This window comes from Phoxinus phoxinus (assembly GCF_949152265.1).
Source record: "Phoxinus phoxinus genome assembly, chromosome: 4".
In the NCBI taxonomy this organism is placed as follows: Eukaryota; Metazoa; Chordata; class Actinopteri; order Cypriniformes; family Leuciscidae; genus Phoxinus; species Phoxinus phoxinus.
The window spans coordinates 7685859-7708368 of record NC_136879.1 but is presented as its reverse complement, the minus strand read 5'-3'; the positions used below and the strand labels follow the sequence as shown (position 1 = coordinate 7708368).

The window sequence follows — 22510 nt, the reverse complement described above, 5'->3', positions numbered from 1 at the left end:
CCCAGCGGCTCTCCACTGGTGCACTTGCCAAAATTGCAGGGAGATGGACACAGATATTGAAAGAGTGTGCTGTCGCCAATCCCTGCAACATTGCATTAGTCAGATGGCATACATGCAATATTACATTTTGGATGAAGGTGTGTTGCGGCTGGCCCGAGCTGCATGGAATGAAATTTTTGCACTTTCGGACAACCCGGAGCCCGGACTCGAGCAGAGACAATTCCGACATGCAGCCTATAGACAGTTTGTCTTGTAGCAGCATGGTCGCCTGGGTGTGGGCAATAGGGTGGTTATATATTCTTTCTTTATTTTTCACGTTATCATTTTGAAGACACATACTAAGTACAATATAGAATGGTTATTGTGTGAAAAAAGGGGAAACCCCAAAGAAGCTATTTAAAGCTTTTAGAAGGGGGCCCAATAACAACATACAACATATAATATACAAACAAAAAACTCAATCCATAAACACATATAAACAAATATAATAAATACAACAAAACACAAACACTACAAGCAAACAGACGATCCCAGCTCAAGTATAACACTTACAAAGTGTTCAGAAGGTGTATGTTAAAAGCAATTTTTCCTTAAGATTTTCCTTGAAGATGGAGACAGAATGCAACAATTTAAGATTTTCCTCAAGTTCGTTCCAAATCTGAGGACCTCTACAGACTACACTCAGGCTCGTACATTTCAATCGTCTTATTTTACCAGTAATTAAATGTTTTTCCCTTGTGTGATATGTATGATGGGGTCGACTGATTGGGACAAGTTCACACAATCGGTAATTTAACTGATGAACAACCAAAAACATCATACAGGCATTATGAAAAACATTATATTCGGTAAGTCTTAATAATCCAAGACGATGAAACAATGGACGCGAGGGGGTATTTGGCTCAGACCACGTTAATACCCGTATAATTTTTTTCTGTAAAGACTGTATTTTTTTCAGGTAGCTCGTAAAAGTATTACACCATATGACATTACAATAATTTAAATGAGGCTCAAACAAGGTTTTATATAAGATGACAAGTGCTGACTGTGGCAGAAAATGTCTTACTTTAAAAAATAATCCAACGTATTTGGATAACTTTTTTATTAACTGATCAATATGATATTTAAATTGTAGACATTCATCAATAAAGACTCCGAGAAATTTAGTGGTGTTTACTCTTTCAATAATTATACCAAGTTGCTGTGTGTGGAAGATCAGGGACACATTTCCTGATCCCAGGGCTCACTATACTGGCTACAGGGTGCGCCGCTTAGAGTAAATATAATCATTTAAATTGATTATATTTGTAAATAGTTATCTTTTCAACCATTTTAAATAAATATGTTTGCCCCAACTTTGTTGTGTTTCAGTTATTCAATTACAGACTTTTTCATATAAAATATATTTATTATAATAAATTACAAGAATCAAACATATGATTGCCAGTGCTGCATGACATATTTTCATCTATACATTTCTGTATAGAAGATTGCAGTTCCGTTAGTCTTGTGGGTTTTCAGACACTATGTTTCCTCTCGCTATGTGTCCTCTTACAAGTTCGTGAGTGGGTGGTGGCTGTACTGAAGCAAGAAGACCCAGCCGTCTTGGGTCGTCAGGCCTAATTGAAACATTTCTGGGAAGGCCGGTACCACTTCTCATCCTCCTGGACAGAATGGCTCTCTGTATGTCTGGGATGTAGGAGTATTGATTTTTTTCCTTCACTGTGTACACCCCCCAAGTCTTTGATTTTTTATTGTACGACCGCCGATACCTGTAGATAAAAGAAGCCTTTAATATGAATTATTTATAAAAAGATTGTTAACAAAAGACAGGTTTTATATATATAAGTTACAACTTACATCTTGTGTCCCTCCCGATTGCGTGCTGGCAGCCGTCGGTTATGCTTGTTGTAGTCGATAGCTGCAAGCAAAGTCCGGGTCTTGTAAATAAAAGGCGTGTATGACATGCGCTTTGCAGCATACATTAAAATGTGGTTCTGGAAGCTTTCCAGGTCTGATGTGGTCCTGTGTGGGAAATAGACAAAAAAAAACACATGAATAACCATCCAATCTGCTCATAAAATAAGGCTATTTTGACTGTAGATGCTTACCTGAAGTTTATGAACTTCTTCACCTGTGTCAACCACCTTTTCTCCAGCACGATGGCAGTTAGTGCCTGATGAGCCGCAGAACCTGTATTCACACCACATCATTAGGAGTAAAATAACTGCATCCTTACAGGGCACTATATCCTAAATATTCATTGTCTGTTTGATATTACCTGCAATGATCCAGGGCTTATTCTCACTAGAGCCCTGCATTTCAGCCCGAGCCCGACGGGCCCAGACTTATTTACGCCCCTAGGGCCGGGCTTCGGGCCAATTTTCACGTCATAGTTCACACGCGGGTCGGGCCTCGGGCCTGTTTTAGACTTATCCTTCTTTTTATAGCATATTTTTGTATTAAAATTAAATATGAGAAGTTGACGATGGACAAACAAACATAGAAAGACGTTTTAAACCTATCACACTGACATATGACTGACACATGACAGTCTGCTCGCGCTCGCGCACACACACGCACGCACGCACACAGGTTTCCCGGCGGCGCGACCCAAGATTTGCGCGACCGGCTCGCTGTTTTTAGGTACCCCGCCAGCAGCAGAAGTATAGCGAGTGTGACTTCAGCGCAGCTGGAATAGTTCAAGAAAAAAGTACGACTGGATTAAAACCTTCCACTGTGGATGCTGTGATTTTTCTTCACGATGCTCTGTAACTGTTCTTAGCCATGTTAGGGGGCTGTCTTGTTGGCTTTCGTTTGAAAACGACTTTATTTTCATCAGTCTGTTGGAAACTATTGGAAATAAGAATGGCCATGTTCTGTAGTGAAGACTTGATTTTTGAGGTAAGATAATGTGCATGTTTGTTTTTAATTTAATGCCATTTATTTGATTTGTTTATAGGCTATAGCTCATTTCGTTTGCGAGCGCTGTTGCGACTGTGAGCAGCAGAGCAGTTTGCCTCAGCTTTTAAAAAATGATAATAAACGTTTAAACTATAACTGTTTATGTGTGATATGCTGGTGTTTTATGGATTTTATTGTAGCCAAGTAAAGTGTTGATTTGAGAGGCTAAATGGATCAAACATGTTTAACTCGCTGTCGGCTGCTTGGTCGTCAATAAAAAAAACTAAAAGAAACCGAACATTTGTCTAAATTAACTTAATAAAGAAATGAAAAGAAACATAACTAACAAAACGGAACTATTTTAATGGCTGCAAATAGTTAGTTTGCCCTAGACCAGGCTACATGTAGCCTATATTTTTTTATAAAAAAAAAAAAAAAAACGGCCTCGGGTCGGACTCGGGCTGATAATTATGATGAGCTGTCGGACACGGGCCGGGCTAGGGCCTGAGCGTCTCGGGCCAGGGCCGGGCTAGGGCCTAGATTTGAGGCCCGTGCAGGGCTCTAATTCTCACTGCCCTCTTCAAGAGGTTCATGCTCACAAAAGCCACTTGCCCACGAATGCTCAGTGCTTACATGGTGTAGCACACCAACCCACATCATCTGTACAAAAGGAATACAAATTATGCAGGCACAAACTATATGAGTCAATATGACAAAATAAATTCAAATAACATACCTTGAAATGCTCTTCGTTTGCGGCTTGTTTTCTGCAATACCAGAAGTGATTTACAATGTCTTTTATCCACACCATAATTCCATTTTGGTTCTTTATTGATCCAGCCTGATTAAAATAACAATGTAAATATTTAACTTTCAAACATATATGTCTTATGTCATGTTATGTCTATACCATGATTAGGACAAACCAACATGTTGAAGGTTAATCACGGTATACATTTTTTGGGGGGGATATAAGCTTACCCGTCGAAGTTTCTTGCTTAAACTTTTAGCAGCATGCCAAATATCCAGTGAATGGTGGATACCCCAAGCCTTGTATTTTCCACGCTCTGGATCTGTAAAAAAACATAACAAAACAATAACAGTTTACAACTTAGGTATGATGCAAATCTGTTCTGCATATAATAGTAATAAGTCATACTAAGTTCTTACTCAGCAAGGCAGTGATCTGTGAGTGGGCATCAGTGACCACTTCTTTTATTTTTATTTCTGTAAGCAGTGCATCCATAGTCCTTACAAAACACTCCTTCTCCATGATTACAGAATTCCGGTTGGTCTCACGTTTGTCAACAGAGACAATGTGCACAATGTCTCTGGAATCCTGTTCAATGGTCGTATACGTACAGTACTGTGCACAGTGACCTGCATAATAAATAAATCTGTCAGCATGTGAACATTGTTAATCCTACTACTAAAACAATTTATACTACAAAACCTACCAGGAGAGTCCATTCTGCCATCACCTAGTGAATAGAGTAAACAGACATTAATTTATAATTTCGAGATGTAATTGTTAATTTATAGCTAATCACAAACATGTCAATGTAATTGAGGTTATATTGAAAGTAAACTCACCCAAGACAACAACATGGTCCTTTAGACGTAAATGATCTATGACTTCAGCCCTAGTTGCTTCCCAGTACTCCTGAACTGGCTCAATACAGTAGGAGTCTTGAATTCTGAAGTATGTGCTCTCAGCAACCATCCCCATGTTCATGAATTTAAAAAGCATGGCCACTTTTCGGTAGTTATTTCCAGACAGGAGAACGTTCATAGACAACATGAAATCACCAGACTGCATACCGAATTATAGTGTTGGCTGGGAATTCCAACGCCACACCATGTGTCCGAATGAGCATTTCTAATGAAAAGACATTCAAATTTTATTAAAAGATAGTTATGCTACAATACAACCAACTTTTTTAAAACATATATAAGTCGCACCGGACTATAAGTCGCATTTATTTAGAAATGTATTTCACAAAATCCAAGACCAAGAAAATAAATTTAATCTGGAAAGGCAAGTTATTCAGCTACACAATGGCACACAGAACAACAGGCTGAATAGGTGTCCGGCATGTTAACGTAACACAGGGTTTCCCGCAGCACTTTGGAACTAAGCAACACACGCCTGCCGCCTTAGATTCGTCGTCAACAAAAAGTATATGAGCGATATCCGCCGTGTTACTCTGTCCTGTATAGAGCTTAGATTCTCCCGAGCCCGATATTTCCCCCCGCTATACTCTGGCTTTTTGAAGCTTTTTTAACCCAACTGTTATGCCATAGGTATGTTAATTCACACAGCTGAACTGATAAACATCAGCTGACCCCAAGTGAGTTGCCCCATACATCTGCCCCATACAGTTTTCAAATGGGATATGAGGATTGGGCCGACAAGCATTGAGGTTAGTCGCTCACACAATAATCTTACCCATTCCAAAACGACTCCGGTACCCCGTGGTTTCAGTGTCACCCGGAATGGCTGAGCACCAGGGGATGGTCCAGACAACTTGTCTCTGTGGTTGCACTTTTCTGTTGGAAGTCTCAAGTACATGGCCAGTGCATGGAGGTTGTCATTATATGTGATGTTGGCTTGTTTTCCAACAAGGTCGTCCTCAGAAACAACTTTATGCTGCTCAGATAATTTCTCTATGTCCTCATCTGGAGGATCCGGCATTTCAAAATCAAGCACAGCCTCATCCATAGATATTTCCGTCAAATCATGTGCTTTAACAGTCCTGTGTAAAGAGACAAACTATGAGTACATTGATGATATAGTACTTCATTATATGAACAAATGTAAAATTGACTTGTTCAAATATTTTTCATCATTCAGTTTCATATGTAAGGTGTTTTAAGGAATGAATGAGGCAGCTTTATTTCTACACAAAATGTACAGCAAGTAAAATACCGTAGATGAAGAGAAGGGAAAAAATCATCGTCCGAGCTGTCCCCGTCTTCCAAGTTCAAATTATTAGGGTCCCCATAAAAATCATCCATCTCTATGCTGTGTGTGAAAAACAACATACATCTTAGATTGGAGTGACAGATCAGTGTGAGTATATGAAACATTGCTGTGAAATACTTACAAGGTTCTCCTCAAATAATCACCACCCCCCTCATCTGGAGAGTCACATTTTTCTTCAGTAATGTCCAAGGAGTGCATGCTACAATCAACCAATAAATATATGTGAACATACACCAATAATATAGAAATATAGTTAAAAAAATTAACATGACCCAATGAAAGACACTCACCTTGACTCCAAAGCACAAACTTCTCCCTCTCCAATTAGTGGACGAACACCAAGCTCAGGAATGGCTACATCACTGTTTGAAAATATGGTAATTTATAGTTATGCATGTGCAAAGCCATGAAAGCTAGTTTTAGTAAAGCTATTAGATAGGAACATACTGATCACGGTCAGATTCCTCCGTGAAGCTTGAGACCGGTGGTAGTGGTGGTCTGGGGTGCCCCTTACTCGGAGTTGATGACACTTGCCAATGCTTGTAGCTAAAAAGAAAAACGAAATGTATCCATCTTTTATCATTTATACACAAGGTCAAACTAGCACAGATGGAGTTGCATGTGTGAAGTTGCAATGAAATTTCTAGTTTACTAACAGTTCTGTTTGTGTACATGTGGGTAAATCAATATACAAAGTTGCATTATTAGCTAGCAGCTCTCGTATCGGTTTATTATATGTCAAGTCAGCACGGTAACATATAACTTTACTAATTCTGAGGCAGACGACAAGCTAAACTAAAGCATAATTTGAAGAATTTCATATCGATTTATAGGCGATCTCAGTAACACAAATAAAACCGGATAGAGGAACGGTCAAAACACTACAGAAAACAAACACGTTTGTTTACTAATGAAAATCTAGCGTACTAGTAACCCCGTAACAGACAGCGACCATAATAAAAACCTAAACAGACAATAGCAAACATCCTGAGGTCACAATTACAAGAAATACAAACATTAAACACAGTTTATTCTAAAGATACTTACAAGTGCAACAGCAAGAAGGCCAGGTCAGCATCGGTTTTGCAGGCTTCGGTTTCTTTCAGTTCTCTCCATTCTGAAAAAGCCGGTCCAATATTAACTCTAGTCTGACTTCTCGCTCGGTCAGTCTCCCGTTTCCTCTTTCTTTGGTCCTCTGACAAAGATTTCCGAGCTTTCTTCTTTTTTACATGCTCAGCCATTACGAAAACTTGAAGAAATCAATATCTAGCGTTACCTTTTCCTTATAGCTAGCCGGATACTCGATGGATGGGGGCGTGTACGCGTGCAGTGCCGTAAAGCAATTCGTTACCTCGCGAGACCTGATATCACACGATACTTCCTAACACTGAGGAAGTATCGTATCCTGGGCGGCCCGCCGGCCCAAAGTTGCAAGGGTGGTTTTGCGGCTCACAGTCACCAGGGGGGTGCGAGACGACCACCATTCAACCCTAAATCAGTAATATAACCATTACAATGACTCCAAAGCTGTTCGGTTAAGGTAAAAAAGTTACTTAGTTCACCTTTAAATTAGGGCTGTCAATCGATTAAAAAATGTAATCGCGATTAATCGCATGCTTGCCATGAGTTAACTCGTGATTAATCGCACATTTTTTATTTGTTCTAAATGTACCTTAAATTAATACTTTTCAAGTTTGTATAATACTCAAATCATTATGGGCATGGATAAATATGGATGCTTTATGCAAATGTATGTTTATTATTGAAACCATAGTCAACATAGATTATGAAGACGAGACATGTTTCAAAGGTCATAGATGTTTTTCAAAGAACTTGTTCATGTCTATTAGACACATGAAGAAAGAATAAAGAAATACCAGGTTCCCATTACTTCTCTTTCTTTGCACCGAGCAATTTACTAAAACAAACATGTTTAGATTTTTGCATGACAGGGCAGCTCTTCTGAAAATGCTAAATGTACATTTATTATTTATTATTACATTAGTTTGTCTCTCTCTGTGCCCATTTTGATGAAGCTAAATTCTCAATAAAACTGTTTTCATTGGTATATTTTACTGTTTCTGTTGTCAAACAACGGAATGAATATGAAATAGTGACTGAAACGCGACCCATTAAACATAACCAGCTCTCCCTTCCAAGATGTTAATCTGCACAACAATCCTGATAATCGAGCCGTCGTCAGATGAAATCAAATACACATAAGATAAAGACAATATCTCTGTTGTGATTTCTGCTATAAGTGCATGTAAAATAGAGAAGCAACATAATATCTGTGTTTAACTGAATTAAAGCGCTGCTCCTCTCTATGGCGCGAGACGCAGAGCGAGCGAGAGAGAGAGAGAGAGAGGTGCGTGCGTGCTGGGAGAGTACCGGCGATTCTCAGAAACTAAAGGTTTGGGCGCTTTATTGAAGAGAAAAAAATCGCTAAAGGGGTCTGCAATGTCGCTAAGTTGGCAACACTGTGTATCTCCATTTCTCCAACTAGGGATGGGCCACGGGTCAAACTGAAAATACGCGCTGCGTTAATCGCGCGTTAAAATAATTAGTGCCGTTAATATGATGTTGCGTTAACTTTGACAGCCCTACTTTAAATGCTTCTGATTGGCCATTGCGTTCAAGAAATCAACACATATGTCTGTGATTGGCTACATCGCTCAACGCTGCAAACATGTTACAAATAGAAACTCTGGCCTGTATTCTATTTTGTTTTAGTTCTTCTTGTTGCGTTTCTGCAACAGATGAATAACAATTTATTCGTTTTTATATGTTTTATACATAGACATTTATATTTAATCGTTTCATTCTCCCGCAGCCCGCACACACATAGTGAGTGCATACCGCCCGCGCTCGTACTCGGCCATCAAATCTAGTCCCGCGCCGCACTTCTCTAGATCACGGGCCCGGCCCGAGTATAGCGGGGGGAAATATCGGGCTCGGGAGAATCTAAGCTCTATACAGGACAGAGTAACACGGCGGATATCGCTCATATACTTTTTGTTGACGACGAATCTAAGGCGGCAGGCGTGTGTTGCTTAGTTCCAAAGTGCTGCGGGAAACCCTGTGTTACGTTAACATGCCGGACACCTATTCAGCCTGTTGTTCTGTGTGCCATTGTGTAGCTGAATAACTTGCCTTTCCAGATTAAATTTATTTTCTTGGTCTTGGATTTTGTGAAATACATTTCTAAATAAATGCGACTTATAGTCCGGTGCGACTTATATATGTTTTTTTTTCCTCTTCATGACGGATTTTTTGACTGATGCGACTTATACTCCGGAGCGACTTATAGTCCGGAAAATACGGTAATTGAATGCTCTGACAGACTTTTTTTTTATCTCCTTGCAGATAACCTCTCATTCTCCAAGCAAGATGTTATGGAGGATTCTTAGTTGTTTTTGCTCTGCACCCAATGATTGCAACTGTTTCACACCAGAAACGGTCAGGTTTCAGCCATGGGATGAAGCTACCCCCACAACCAGTACACTTCCTGTCACATCCCAAGATGGAGGTCTGATCGGTCAGTGGTGTGCAGTGGTGTATGATGGAGTTTTGCAAATATATAAATTACAGCTGATATCCTAGGAATTACACTCAGGTGTTGAGGTTCTTTCAATCGCATGACCATATGTTATAATGTAAAAGAGTACTCTTTGGGCTGATCTTGTGTGGAAGAGGAACAATATAGAGCAACACAAAGAAAGAAAGAAAGAAAGAAAGAAAGAAAGAAAGAAAGAAAGAAAGAAAGAAAGAAAGAAAGAAAGAAAAATGCCTCCACGGGGGAGAGGAAGACGAGTACCAGGACAAGGGAGAGGAGTGGGGCAAGGACCAGGACAAGGGAGAGGTATATTTTGCAGTAATGTTCTTTTGCAAATAAAGTTTTTACTGCTGCAATTCTGTCTTTTTTTCATAAACTTTTTTTCATAAACTGTACATAAAGCTACTCTGAGATGGTCATTAATTTTTTGCATTGAATTTCTGCAGCAAAAGAAAAGAAAGGCATGCATTTACCAAACTCAACAAAACAAAAATGTAGAGAAAAATGTATATTCAATACAATATACTGTCTATTGTATAAGGGCAGACCTGACACATAACATAATGCAGTTTCTGTAATTTCAGCTGATGTTAGTGTTTTTTGTTGTTGTCATTGTGTTATGATTGACTAAATGTTCCTGTTGGAAGAGAACATGTGTTAGTGTTTTGAATAATTATTTGATTTTGAAACATGATTTTCAGTGTATTGTGTTAGTGTATTATTTGAAAATTAGTTTTGGAGTTTAGTTTACAATGTGTGATTTTGAGCTTGAAATTAACCGTTTTGCCAATTGTGTGTTTTAGGTGTGTTGGTGTGTTAAGAGTTTAGGAAAATTGTTAAATGTATTGAAAAACTGTCATAGCGATTGTAAAAAAACTGTAAGTATTGGGATGCTTGTTGTTATTGATATTGTCTCAGTATAAATGCACGCTGTAAATGTTGTGATATTGTACTGTATCAGCTTCTCTCCCCCACCTCTAATTCCAGGTACTGCAAACCTTTGGTGGATGCAGCCCTTGAGGGACTACAAAAGTGCTTTAAAGACATGATGGCAGAACCAGAGTTTATTGCTGCTGCCATCCTGCTCCCAAAATTTAGAACAGCTTGGACATCTGATGAGAACCTATTAAAGGGGTCATGACATGTTTTTTTTTATTTTTTTATTATGTTCCCTTAGGTGCAATTATAGTATTACTATAGTTTTTTTTACAAAAAACTTTTAAAATGTAGTGATTTATGACCTTTTCCCACCCTGTTTCTCATCCTCTGATTCAAACAGTCTGTTTTGGGGGTGTTTCCCCTTTAAGAGTTCAGTGTTAACGCCCACTGATATGATTGGCTAACGTCAGTGCCTGTGCATCAATTATTAACGCCCCAGCCAGAACAGTTGCGGATTCGGCGCAACTGTTTATTAGCGGGTGATGCATGCGAAGCGATGGCTCTTGCAATGATAAAACCTTATTATGTTTGAGCTGGAATCAGAGGAAAATGAACCATCACCACAACAACGAAGACTGGATCAGCCCGTGTCCACATGGAAAGTGAAACTATTTTGAATTAATAAAAAAAAATTAACCCGAGACACTTGAAAACGGATTATTGTTGCATAATTATCCTATAGCTTAATTTGCTAACAGTTTAACATTATTTAACTAATCACATGTAGGCCTACTAGAAAGGCGACATATTTTCAAGATTCTCTTATACAAATCTGTTTATATTAGCCATGGTAAAAAGTAAGTTTGCGTCGTCGTTGTTGAGCCCAGAATCGTCGGCACGGACTTATCTTTGAGCAACAGTTTTCTGGCAAAGCCAAGCATCATATTGGGATTTTTTCCTCAAAACAGTCATCCTTCAAATGTACAGAACAAACACTTAAACTAACACTGCCGTGACTGAGACGTCCGCAAAAAATAAAGTGCATCCATTTTTCCCTGACGACTGGATCCTTCGCAGCGTATTCAAAGATGTTGTTTGTCCACAGCCAGGAACAGCACATCTGCGGCATCGTAATTTCCCTGTACACAGACCCACTCGCTGTCCCGTCGACTGAACACTTGTGAGGCGCGACAACGATACGAAATGAGCGTAGTTGCCTTGCGCTTAAAGCGTAGTTGCCTTGCGCTGGAGGCGGTCATTATGCAAACGCTGGTACGTCACTTCGTACCGTGACGTCACTTCTTACCATGGATCCAGAACGAGCTGTATTTAGAGCTTGATTAAATAAATGATTCGTTTATAATGGGGAGGACGTCTTAAGCTATGAAACTTGCAGGACGTTTAAATGGTACAAAGACCTCTTATATACCAAAAGATCAAGGCAAATTTGGTTTCTCATGTCATGACCCCTTTAAAGCATTATTAGGCGGCAGTTGCTTAGTGGTTCATGTAGGTTGTCTACAAACTGGAAGGTTGGTGGTTCAATCCCCGGTTCCCCTTGACCAAGTGTCGAGGTGTCCATGAGCAAGACACCTAACCCCAGCTGCTGCAGACGAGCTGCATGGCTGACACCGCCGTCGGTGTATGAATGGGTGAATGTGAGGCAAAATGTAAAGCGCTTTGGGAGCCATTGTGTCTGTGAAAAAGCGCTATATAAATGCAGTCCATTTACCATTTTAAACCTAGGTATGTATCTATGTATGTACATATGTTTTGTTGCATTTTTATTTCAGATGTCATGCGCTTAGTTCACAAAACAAAAGTAAACAAAAAAACTAAACAAGCACATTTATATAAGTTTATTTACTTAAAAGGGTGGGGGGGGGGGGGGGGGGGGGGGGGTTTGACCAGGATTCATAAATATGCCTAAAAGGCATGTTTGATGTAGATGGACCCCATAGCCTTATTGTTCAAGGTACTACATGCTGTTCATGTTGTTCAGTAAAAAGAACAAGGAAATTTGACACAACCTGAGTTGTGGCCAGGGAAGTAAAGCTGATCTAATGGGGCATAGAAACTGATCTTTGCCCTCATATGTTAGCTTTAGCTGCCTATCCATAACTGTTCATGTTACTCCAAATTAGTTCATTCTTTTTCCTCTGTACTGTACACCGGAATTGCCCTATCATTTATATAACATGATTTCTGGCATCTGTCCCAATATATGTTGTATATTAGGACTTGCCTACATCAAGGACCATCTGGAGGAAGAACGTTCACATCAGTCACCACCAGCCAATGGATCGAGTGCTTCAGATGACGATGACTTCTTTTCAAGCATGAAGATAACTCATGGGCAGGAAAGTGTTAAACAGCTAGAAGGGTACCTTGCCTCTAAAGTAGACAACAAAGAGATACTGCAATCTTATCCTGCGGTTTGCAAATTGTCTCTTAAAATCAACACTGCCTTACCAGCTTCTGCTGCATGCGAACATCTCTTTAGCACTGCTGGACTGATTTTCAGCCCAAGAAGGGCAAGATTGGATGCCAGAAATTTTGAAAATCAGCTCCTTCTCAAAACTAAACAAAAAATATTTTAGCTTTAGGTAGGTCATACAGTTAACAGTACTATTTCTGTTATTCTTCTGTTATAGCACATCACTACTAATTAGTAGTTCGTAAGTCTTCAGGGAAATCTAGTGGTGTGTTAGTTTCTGTTTTTGTGTGATTTATGCAAACACTAACATTTGTTTTTAGAGTGGACATACACAGCTGTATTGTAAGGAGTCATGTTTAGTAAATTGGAAAAAAGACATCCTTTGTAAACTTGAGTAAATACGTCTTTGCACGTTATTTCACAGCTGTGATATAGTAAAGGAGGAATGTGCCATGTGATAAAGGAGTAAGATTTCTACATTACTTCAAACAATAAATTGTTAAAGAAATACGTGTCTAATGTGGTTTCCCCCCAGCCTATTTATTCCTAATCATGTGGTTTCCATTTAGTATGATGTGCTTACAATAATTTCAAAAGATATCAGTACCAGATATCACAAATATAGAAAACATTGTATTTTCAGAGTGATGTAAGTGGGTTTTTTTGTTTTGTTTTATCTTAAATGACTTGATTGAGTGTATAAAGGACATAGCAAGACATTGGAACTACGTTACACCAAATTACTTTTACTTTTGATACTTAAGTACATTTGAAGCCAAGTACTTTTATACTTTTACTCAAGTTGACGTTTAAAGGGAGTACTTCCACTTTTACTGGAGTAATATTTTACACTAGGTATCTCAACTTTTACTCAAGTACATGGTCTGTGTACTTCGTCCATCACTGCTGACGCACATGCACGCACACACATGCAGGCACACACGCATGCACTCACGCCCCCCCCCCCCACACACACATATGTGTTCTTTTGTTTCTGTGATACCTGAGTGAAGTCCAAATTAGTGAAAGTTATCAGGATGACATCTGTTCTCTGAGGGTGTCTGACGCACACACGCACGCTGTCAAGCCCACTTGGCTCTAAGCAGAGTTGACATAGGGGAGACCACACTGAACTTAATATTTAATTAAAATGCTGGTTTATTGATAAATGATTTACAAAAATCAGCAAATGGGAAGCAAAATAACAAAGAACTGGCAAGGAGCGCCGACCGACGCCAGCCTCTCATTGTCGGGCCGAAATAGCAGAAAGAGAGACCAAGCCAACTGGAAGGCAGTGATTTTAACGACTCTCTCATCAGTCCACCAATTAGCATGGCACGACCCACCGCAACAACTCCACCTAAAAGTGACACAGAACATCAGCAGTAGGCAATGCAGGCTTAATTACCCACACCTGGCCAAGCCAGGGAGAGACACACCCAGCACGGCATAGCCGGGCATGACACGCCCTGACACACGCACGCCCTGACACATATGGCGCTCGCTTTGTGTCATTCCTTTCCTAACCAAGCTTAAAGACGTGTTAACGTGCGTGTGATATGCGTGTGGAGAACGTCTGCTCATCTGAAAGCAATACTCGGAAGCCGCCGACACCAGCCTTTGAGCGGCTCTTTGCTCCAAGCGAGGTGAGCGGATCGGCGTTGAAGGTGGTGGAAGTACTGTGAAGAACACATCATTTTAATTTTGTAATTAGTACTAATTATTTAATAATTTGAAGACATTTGTGGTTACATAACAATGCTATATGATGTTAGTACATGTATTAGTGATCGCATATGATCAGGTGAGTATCTTCTTTTTTTCTTTCTTTTTTTTACACATAAAAGAAAACAAAACACTCACCCTGGAGCTCCACCTCCATGGCTGAAGCCAGCAGATCTTCATCTGTTGGCTCTGAGGGCAGAAAAATGGCAATGTTATTCATAATTCCATTAGAGCGTGCATAGAATTACACCACTCATAGATCTAAAAACTCACCGTGTGCTGTGGCTGGCTGGGAATGGGAGCTTTGGGTGGGAGGAGGAGAAGCTGAACGCGAAGGATGCGGGACAGCAGGCTGGGATGCAGAAGATGACTTTCTTTTCCTCTGCTGGTCCCTCAGCAAGATGTATTTTTTCAAGGCATCCATCTTGCTAAATAAGAAACACTATAGTTTACATGATAAGAGTATAATAAATACAAAACAGCAATACAATTAACAAGCAAACAGAACCACATATTACCTTTTCTTCTCCCTGTCCTTAGCCTCATAGAGCTCCTTGTAGGTGCTCTTCTTGTTGACCCCAAAGCCCACCAGACAGTCACCCTCACAGCCAGGTAATGTGCCCTCTCTCTGCCTGCGCACTTTGATGGCTTCTGCAACCATCTCAAATGTGCAGGCATATTGAAGAAAGGCATCCTTGTTAGCCATGAGGGCACCTCTGTCCAATCTGCCAGCCTCACGCTCCCGCTGATGCCCAGACAGGACCATGAGTAGCCAAGGTCATTCTCTAGCATCCATTTGAAGGGTTTCCCTCTGTATTGACCAAACTGGATGGCACTTTGACTTGCCACCAGCAGGTCATCAAAGGGATTCCCTCCACCTTGGATGACCCTGACCTTGGCCTCCCCCAGCACAGCCTCAGGGTACTGTGGGACAAAGGGCACCCCTTTAGCCACTTGAGAAAGGTGAGCTTTCTCCATAGTGGCTACCCGCTTAGAAGGCCTAAGCACCAGCTCTCCAGCCTCCACACGCAGGGTGGGTGTGCTTTCCATTCTGCAACAGTAAAGCAATGATCTTATGACAAACAATTCACTGAAAACCCCATACACAAAATAAATATTCATGGAAAAATTTACATTATCTACATCAATCGGTGGCATTAGTGCACATTGTTTTTCTTTTCAGTTATACATTTTTATTATTTTAAACAAATTTCTTTTTCTTTTTCCACAGTTCATCATAAAACTGACATAAAGTGAGTAAAGGGTCAAACGAACACATTCATCAGAAGAATTCTTCCTGTAGTGGATTTACTGGGTGTCGATAAAAATCATGAATGAAACTGTACATTAAATACTGAATTATAAGTTTAAGGCGGGTCAAACGTCATCGCAAGTTTATGAACTCGATAGCTAACGTTAGTCTCCCGCCTCTTCTGCATGCATTGCACATCGTTAAAAGAAAGAAAACCAGCACATTTACTGGGTGTCGATTAAAATCATGAATGAAACTTTACATTTTATACCAAATTATAAGTTTTAGGCGGCCAGACGTCATCGCAAGTTTATGAACTGCTCGATATATTAACTGTTAAGCTGATTTTTTCCCTCCCGCCTCTTCTGCATGCAGTAAACATTGATAAAATGCGTATGATATGCTTATTTTAAATACAGACAAAACATGAGATAGGGAAAATATGCTAACTTACGTGCTCAACGAAAAAGTGCAGGTTAGCAAAAAAACTGCAAAAAGGCAAAAAAAGAAAGCAAAAAGGCAAACAAATAACGCAAAAAGGCAAAAAAATAACCAGTGTAGAGAAAATTGTGGCGTTTTTAAAAAAACGTTTGTGTTAAATCGAGTAAAACAGCAAGGGAGCGTTATTTCGGGTGATTCGTGATTCTGACAACAGTGAATGACGTCCGAGGCAACGGAGGCGCCGGCTGTCACGATCCACACTCAGGCAACACAAAAGATCCAATAATGCAGTAAGTTTTAATGGGGAAATCCATACTCACAAAACAGTCCAGGCAGAGGTCAATATCCATATAAGCAATCCAAACACAAGTAACAATGAACAGACAGAAACAGACTTCAGACGTGGTGTGATAAAAGACAAGGACTCCGTAACAAACACTAAAACAGACAGGGTATAAATACACACAGAACTAACAAGGTGACGGGAAACAGCTGAGGGCAATAATCAGATAAGTGACAGAACAGAATGCTGGGAAATGTGGTCTAATGTGAATGACACCGTGAGAATGAGGACCTCTAGTGATAACCCAGGGAAACACAACCAGACACTGTGAAAGAACCTCCCCTCTACGGAGCGGCTACCAGACGCTCCATGACAGAAAACAAGACAACACAGGAGTCCAAGAGGAAGGTGGAATGTGGAAGAACCGAGGGAGGGAGGGATGGGAGGGCCAGGACCATGCAGGGAAACAGGAACACGAGGTGACGACTTAACAGTAGGCCAGTAGCAGGCGACCAGGGTGGAGAAGACCCCTCGGGCGGCCACGGCGGTGAAGACCCCTCGGGCGGCCACGGCGGAGACGACCACGGCGGAGACGACCACTCAAGCGGCCACGGCGGAGACCTTCCCTCAGGTGGCCAGGGCGGATCCGGCTGTGCAGGCGGCCGGAACAGGGCAGGTCCTTCGGGCGGCCATGGCGGAGACGACCAGGGCGAAGACGACCACTCGGGCAACAACGGCACAGGAACAGAACCCGGCTCAGGAACAGCAACAGACACCTGCTCAGGAACAGCAACAGACACCTGCTCAGGAACAGCAACAGACACCGGCTCAGGAAGACGTGACGTGAGCAGTCTCTGGATCGGCAGACGTGTGCTTCCTCCATGCATGCAGAACCGCCAACGCATAAAAAAGGAAGACAGCCCTCTTGGCCGTGGCAGGACTGATGGTGGGATCGTCCGGGGCGACCTCCGGGACGACAGCAGGCTGCAAGAGCACGGCCTCCGGGGCGACAGCGAGCTGCACAGGCGAGGTTGGTGGTCCTCCCCCTCCGCCGTTTCTGATGTCGATGTGTAGACTCAGGGCTGGACGGAACCAGCGGCGAGGACTTTGGACTGGGCGGGACCAGCGGTGAGGATCTTGTGCTGGGCGGAACCAGCAATATAATAACTATTAATATAATAGTGCAAACATCTAATGTGTAATCGTGAATTAATTAAAAACATGACATTAACTAGAATCTTTGCAATTCGCATTTAGCGAACAGTAACACACATGTATGTGCTAAAGTATTTAGCAATGAGATTGTCACTGAATCAGCAACTACACAGTTCCTGCGTTTAAATATAGCAACGGGCAGCATAACATCAGTTTTACTCTGCTCACCTTTGACTGAAGCACAGGCTCTACTCTCCAGCACAATGGTGACCCACAAAACTCATTAATTAAACTAACAGATCTCTCCTGTATCATCTTGTGCAAAACACATAAAACACTTCAGTTTAATATTTATTCTCTTTATCAGTTATTGACTTCGCATAACTTTTTTCTATGAACTTTTACTAATATTTCTGTTAAATTAAATTCTTTTGTATAGTAAATCTGACTGTTAAATGTTACAGAATATTGCTGTTTTTCCTTGATTTTACGGTAATCTACTGGCAGCTGGGTTGCCAGTAAAATGCTGTTTTTCTACAGTTTTATGCCGTAAATTAGTTAACAGTTGATTACCGTTAAATTACACTTCACTCTGTTTTTTATTTTTATTGACACATTTAACGCTTTAAAAACCCCACTGCAAAATCTTCAGTTTTAAATGAACACTTGTGTGTCCACACTACAGGGTGTTGGAGTAACACTGAAGCAGTGTTGAAGTTAATTATATAATTCAGTGATTAATTAACTGATGATTGAGCATTAGTGATGAACACCTGACAAGGACAGAGGAACAACAAGAAGATAAAAAAGCGAAACACAAGAACTACAACTTACTTCAGCCACAGAAGACATGAACTCTCTAAAGATCTCAGCAGAGAAGGATTAAACAACTCAAAAAATAGCATTACCAGCTTCACTTATTATTAACCAGATTGACTTAATTCATTTTTTCATACGTCTACTGAAATTCCTATTGAGAATTAACAGAGGTTTAGATGTTGTTGTTTCATTTGACATTACCATTATGGAGATCAGTGTTTGCTTTAGTTGGGCTCCTGACCCTTGACTTAAACTTTAGTTTTTATTTGGCTGCTTTAACTGTGTAATTATAAGACACATTTGTTGTGGCAGAAGCAAGGCCAACAAAAATGAGATCAGGTGTTGTTTGTGTCACTGATCTCAATCAGTTGCTAATCACTTATCAAAAATGTGTTTGTTTTTTAACTGTTAATATAGAGGATGATTTTGCAATTAAAACTGCCTTGATTAATGCTTGATTTGCTTTGTAGTGATGTAACTTAAATAGTAATAATGCTTTTGCTAAGATAGATATATGTAACCATGTTAGTGTTGTTGAACAAGATATGTACTATGTGATTTTACTATTATTAAGAAAATTACTTACTTGCATGAAATGTATGTGTTGACTGATTTAGAGTAGAAAGTACTTATGTATTAGAAATAGTTTTATGATTAATGAAAATGTACTAGATAAAGTATATATTGCAGACGACTAAGAGAAGAAAGCAGAGGAAGAGGAGTCGGAGGCGCCGTGATAGAAGACGACGTAAGCAGCTAAGAGCCATGTCTAAGAAGTTGGCAGAACTCCACTTTATGACGTCAGGAGAGAGTTTGGAACCTGCATTCCGGAGTCTGCATATAAAGGCTGAGAGAGAGACTGAAGACTTTGGATACTGAATAGCGCAGTGTCCCTCGACGCCTGTATAACCAGCTGATTGTTGAAACTTATTATTATTGTAACCTAACTTTAACTTTGATATAACGCTTGTTAACTTTAATAAAACTTATATTATATTATTGGCAAGATATTGTCTGAATAATTATTTAAGGACCTTAAGCAAGAACTGACCACAGGGAAGTCTGCTGAACTAATTGTAAGTATTTTGAATGCTTATGGTATTGTCCAGATTCGACTTTCCTTACCTACCTGAGAATAAAGAATAAATAGGTAAAAGGTGTAAAGGATATTTGAGACACCATAAAACATGGCGCCCAACGTGCTTTAATTGTCTAATTACTGGCCAGAATTAGACAATTGAGCGCTTGACAAATAGAGTAAGCGTGAATGCTTAAGGTTAAATAGTTGATGTAATATAGAAATTATTACATATAAGTTGATTACGCAAAACTAAAGCCCTGAAAGGGCGGAAAGAGTATTTAAAGAAAATCCCTGAACGGGTCAAAATACTATATTTTGCGAGGAAAATTATTTGCAAATACGCTCTAGTGAGAGAAAAAATTCAGAGAGAGTGGAAAAATAAATAAAATAAATGCTATATGCATACCCAGAGAGGGTAACATTATATACAAATAAAAATTCCGAGAGAGTGGAAAAATTTATAATATTAAAACCCAGAGAGGGTTGAATGTGCACATAAGAAAAACTCGTTTAAAGAGTGAAGACAACAATAACAGGCTTATATAAAAAGTGAAGAAATCACTAAAATAGCTCTAAGATAATAGAGGTTAAGCTATTGCAACAAAAGCTAAATAAAAATCCAGCAATATTTTTATTCAGGCATATACATGGGGAGATTATCGTGTATTAGGATGGCAAAAAATAGCTTTACAGGCAGAGACATCAATCCAGGAGACGGACGCAGGAGAAATACTCCTTTGGCTTCCCTCAAAGGAGGGATTGCAGTCAGGACACTTCACAGAAAGTGAAGTTGGTCTAGCAATATTGCAATGGATGCAAGAAATAGCGAAAAATGAACACTGTACAATACAATTACAGTGCAAAACTCCAGAGGCAGAAAATATAATCAAAACTATTAGCAAAAAAGATGAAGGTAAAATAGAGATTTATGACATGTGTGGTAAAGCGTTAAAAAGAGAAAAAGGACACGTAACAGACATGGAAAGAGTTAAAAGATACCAGATGGGTATCAACGGTTTTGAACAAGCGGAAGAAATCCGCTTGACAATACCAGTAATTGAAGACGAGGATCGGGCCAGTGTGATTACAATGGCTCATCAACACACACCTACACCAGAATCATATGAGCTGCAAATAGGCGGAATAAGACTGCTTATTAGAGACAGTTTAATTGAAAGAACAGAAGGTGGCGTCGTAATACTGAATGGAAACAGACAAATGATAACTGGCTCAGGAACAGCTGGGGCGATTTTCAATAACTTAGGTAAACAGGCGTTACAGGAGATTGAAAAAATGAGAGCTCAGCTTGGACCTCAGCACGCAGCGACAGTAAGAATAACCTCTGGCCTTCCACAGTGGAATTATGTGGCGCATACAGTAATGACTGATTGCAGAGAAGAATTTTGCGATGCAGATCGCTCATGTGTAGAAGCCAGAACTATCACAACTGCAGTAATAAAAGAAACACTAAGTAGACAGGAAAATCAAATACACATGACTTTAATGGGAACAGGTCAATACAAACACCCGGTAAATGCAATAATAGAAGGCATAATATCGGGAATTACAGATATGTCCCAGGAAGGTCATTTGACCATAAATCTATTAATGTCTAACATAAATCATGAGGAACTTGAAAAAATTCTTGACAGAAGGGAGGTAAGTGTCCAGCCGGGACCCTCTCAGCCGTCTGCTCCTCTGTGGAATGTTCCTGCAGGGGACAGAGATATGAAACAGAGTGAGACAGAGTTTGAGGACGAATCTGAGCTGTCAGAGTTTGGTTATGACGCGGACAGTTCAGATTCTTCAATATTTTCTATAGACAGTGATAGCAGTGAAAAACAACATATTTACAAAGACTCTAGACTGCGGAATAAAAGAGGAGGCCAGATGGAATTAAAAAGAGTGACGGATCAAATAGAAAATGATTGGCCGGAAGTTCGGTTAAAAGGAATTTCATTCAAAAATCCTACCAGTGAGAAAAGAGGTAGAACATTAACAAGACATTGGGACAAGAAGATTGTTAATGATAGAAATTTGACGTACGGCCAAATGAGATTGGCAAGTCGATCACCTTCTGCCCAGAGAGTCGCTCGGACAGAGGGATGGTCAAAAACGGGCAAAAATGCGTTGTATCAAGAAGGATACGAGTATAATAGACAAATAGTTAAAGAGCTGGAAAAGTAGTTTAGTCATTAAAATCTGAAATTAAAAGTCTGAAAACAGAAATAGAAACATTAAAATGTACGGACACAATAGGACTGAAGGAAGGAATTAAGGAGGACCGGGATAGTCAGGCCATAAGTCAAAGAAAAACAGTCAGGATTAGACCTGAGACTCCTGGATTTACAACTTATAGACAATTAGAGGTTGCGACCCCACAAGAAACTGAAGAAAACCTAGATAGCGTACATGCAAAACTGCTGGAATTACAATTAACAGAAGCGGTTAGGAAGCAGGTAGGAAATAAAAAACAGCATGAAGACCAGAGTGCGTATGCAGAACGGATAATGAAAGCTGCTGAACATGCACAGCTGGGTTGTGTTGCTGCTACCAGGTTGGTTCAAACCTGTACGGGCCACCCAATCTCATCTGAGGCATTGGGAAAAATTAGGAATTTGACGGGCATAGAAGATAAAATTAAAGACTGGACCAAAACACTCGTTAATGCCCAAAAAGAGCAGATTCCCTTATTAGGCATTTGGCTATCTATTGAACGGGATATCCCTGAGGCCGACAAAGTCCCGTTGCTGAGGCATGTGGGTATGAGAATTCCCGGTGGTCGTAATTTAATTACATTACTTAATAATGCGACCACACAAAAAATTGAAGAAAAATTAGCTGAGTATGATCTTGCTACGAGACATATGAAAACGAAAAGTAACATTACACCGCAAAATAAACAACATCACGGGCCACAGTTTAAAGAGAGATTTAATAATAATAAATTCCAGAAGCCAGGAGGATTTAAAAAATATGGAGCAAGTCATCA

At 40.1% G+C, this 22510-nt stretch overlaps 4 protein-coding genes across 4 annotated transcripts; all 4 read right to left on the bottom strand.

Moving 5' to 3' along the window:
* Positions 1-1501: 1501 nt before the first annotated feature.
* On the bottom strand, positions 1502-3297 carry LOC306997282 (uncharacterized protein; the record flags this gene model as incomplete). Its single annotated transcript, XM_079610514.1, has 4 exons — positions 2282-3297; positions 2112-2193; positions 1861-2025; positions 1502-1772 (listed from the first exon to the last, which is right to left on the bottom strand). The coding sequence occupies exons 1-4, from the start codon at positions 2319-2321 to the stop codon at positions 1502-1504; spliced, it is 558 nt and encodes a 185-aa protein (XP_079466640.1). The 5' UTR covers positions 2322-3297.
* Positions 3298-3354: 57 nt separating this feature from the next.
* On the bottom strand, positions 3355-4688 carry LOC306997281 (uncharacterized protein). Its single transcript, XM_079610513.1, has 6 exons — positions 4498-4688; positions 4362-4385; positions 4075-4284; positions 3886-3977; positions 3641-3745; positions 3355-3564 (listed from the first exon to the last, which is right to left on the bottom strand). The coding sequence occupies exons 1-6, from the start codon at positions 4652-4654 to the stop codon at positions 3466-3468; spliced, it is 687 nt and encodes a 228-aa protein (XP_079466639.1). The 5' UTR covers positions 4655-4688; the 3' UTR covers positions 3355-3465.
* Positions 4689-5200: 512 nt separating this feature from the next.
* LOC306997280 (uncharacterized protein) lies at positions 5201-7209 on the bottom strand. Its single transcript, XM_079610512.1, has 6 exons — positions 6938-7209; positions 6338-6436; positions 6181-6252; positions 6012-6089; positions 5834-5929; positions 5201-5660 (listed from the first exon to the last, which is right to left on the bottom strand). Exons 1-6 carry the CDS (start codon positions 7129-7131, stop codon positions 5219-5221), a joined length of 981 nt encoding a protein of 326 aa, XP_079466638.1. The 5' UTR covers positions 7132-7209; the 3' UTR covers positions 5201-5218.
* Positions 7210-14021: 6812 nt separating this feature from the next.
* On the bottom strand, positions 14022-16225 carry LOC306996801 (uncharacterized protein). Its single transcript, XM_079609693.1, has 5 exons — positions 16194-16225; positions 15006-15538; positions 14761-14915; positions 14626-14676; positions 14022-14441 (listed from the first exon to the last, which is right to left on the bottom strand). Exons 2-5 carry the CDS (start codon positions 15251-15253, stop codon positions 14167-14169), a joined length of 729 nt encoding a protein of 242 aa, XP_079465819.1. The 5' UTR covers positions 15254-15538; positions 16194-16225; the 3' UTR covers positions 14022-14166.
* Between the last annotated feature and the right edge of the window lie 6285 nt (positions 16226-22510).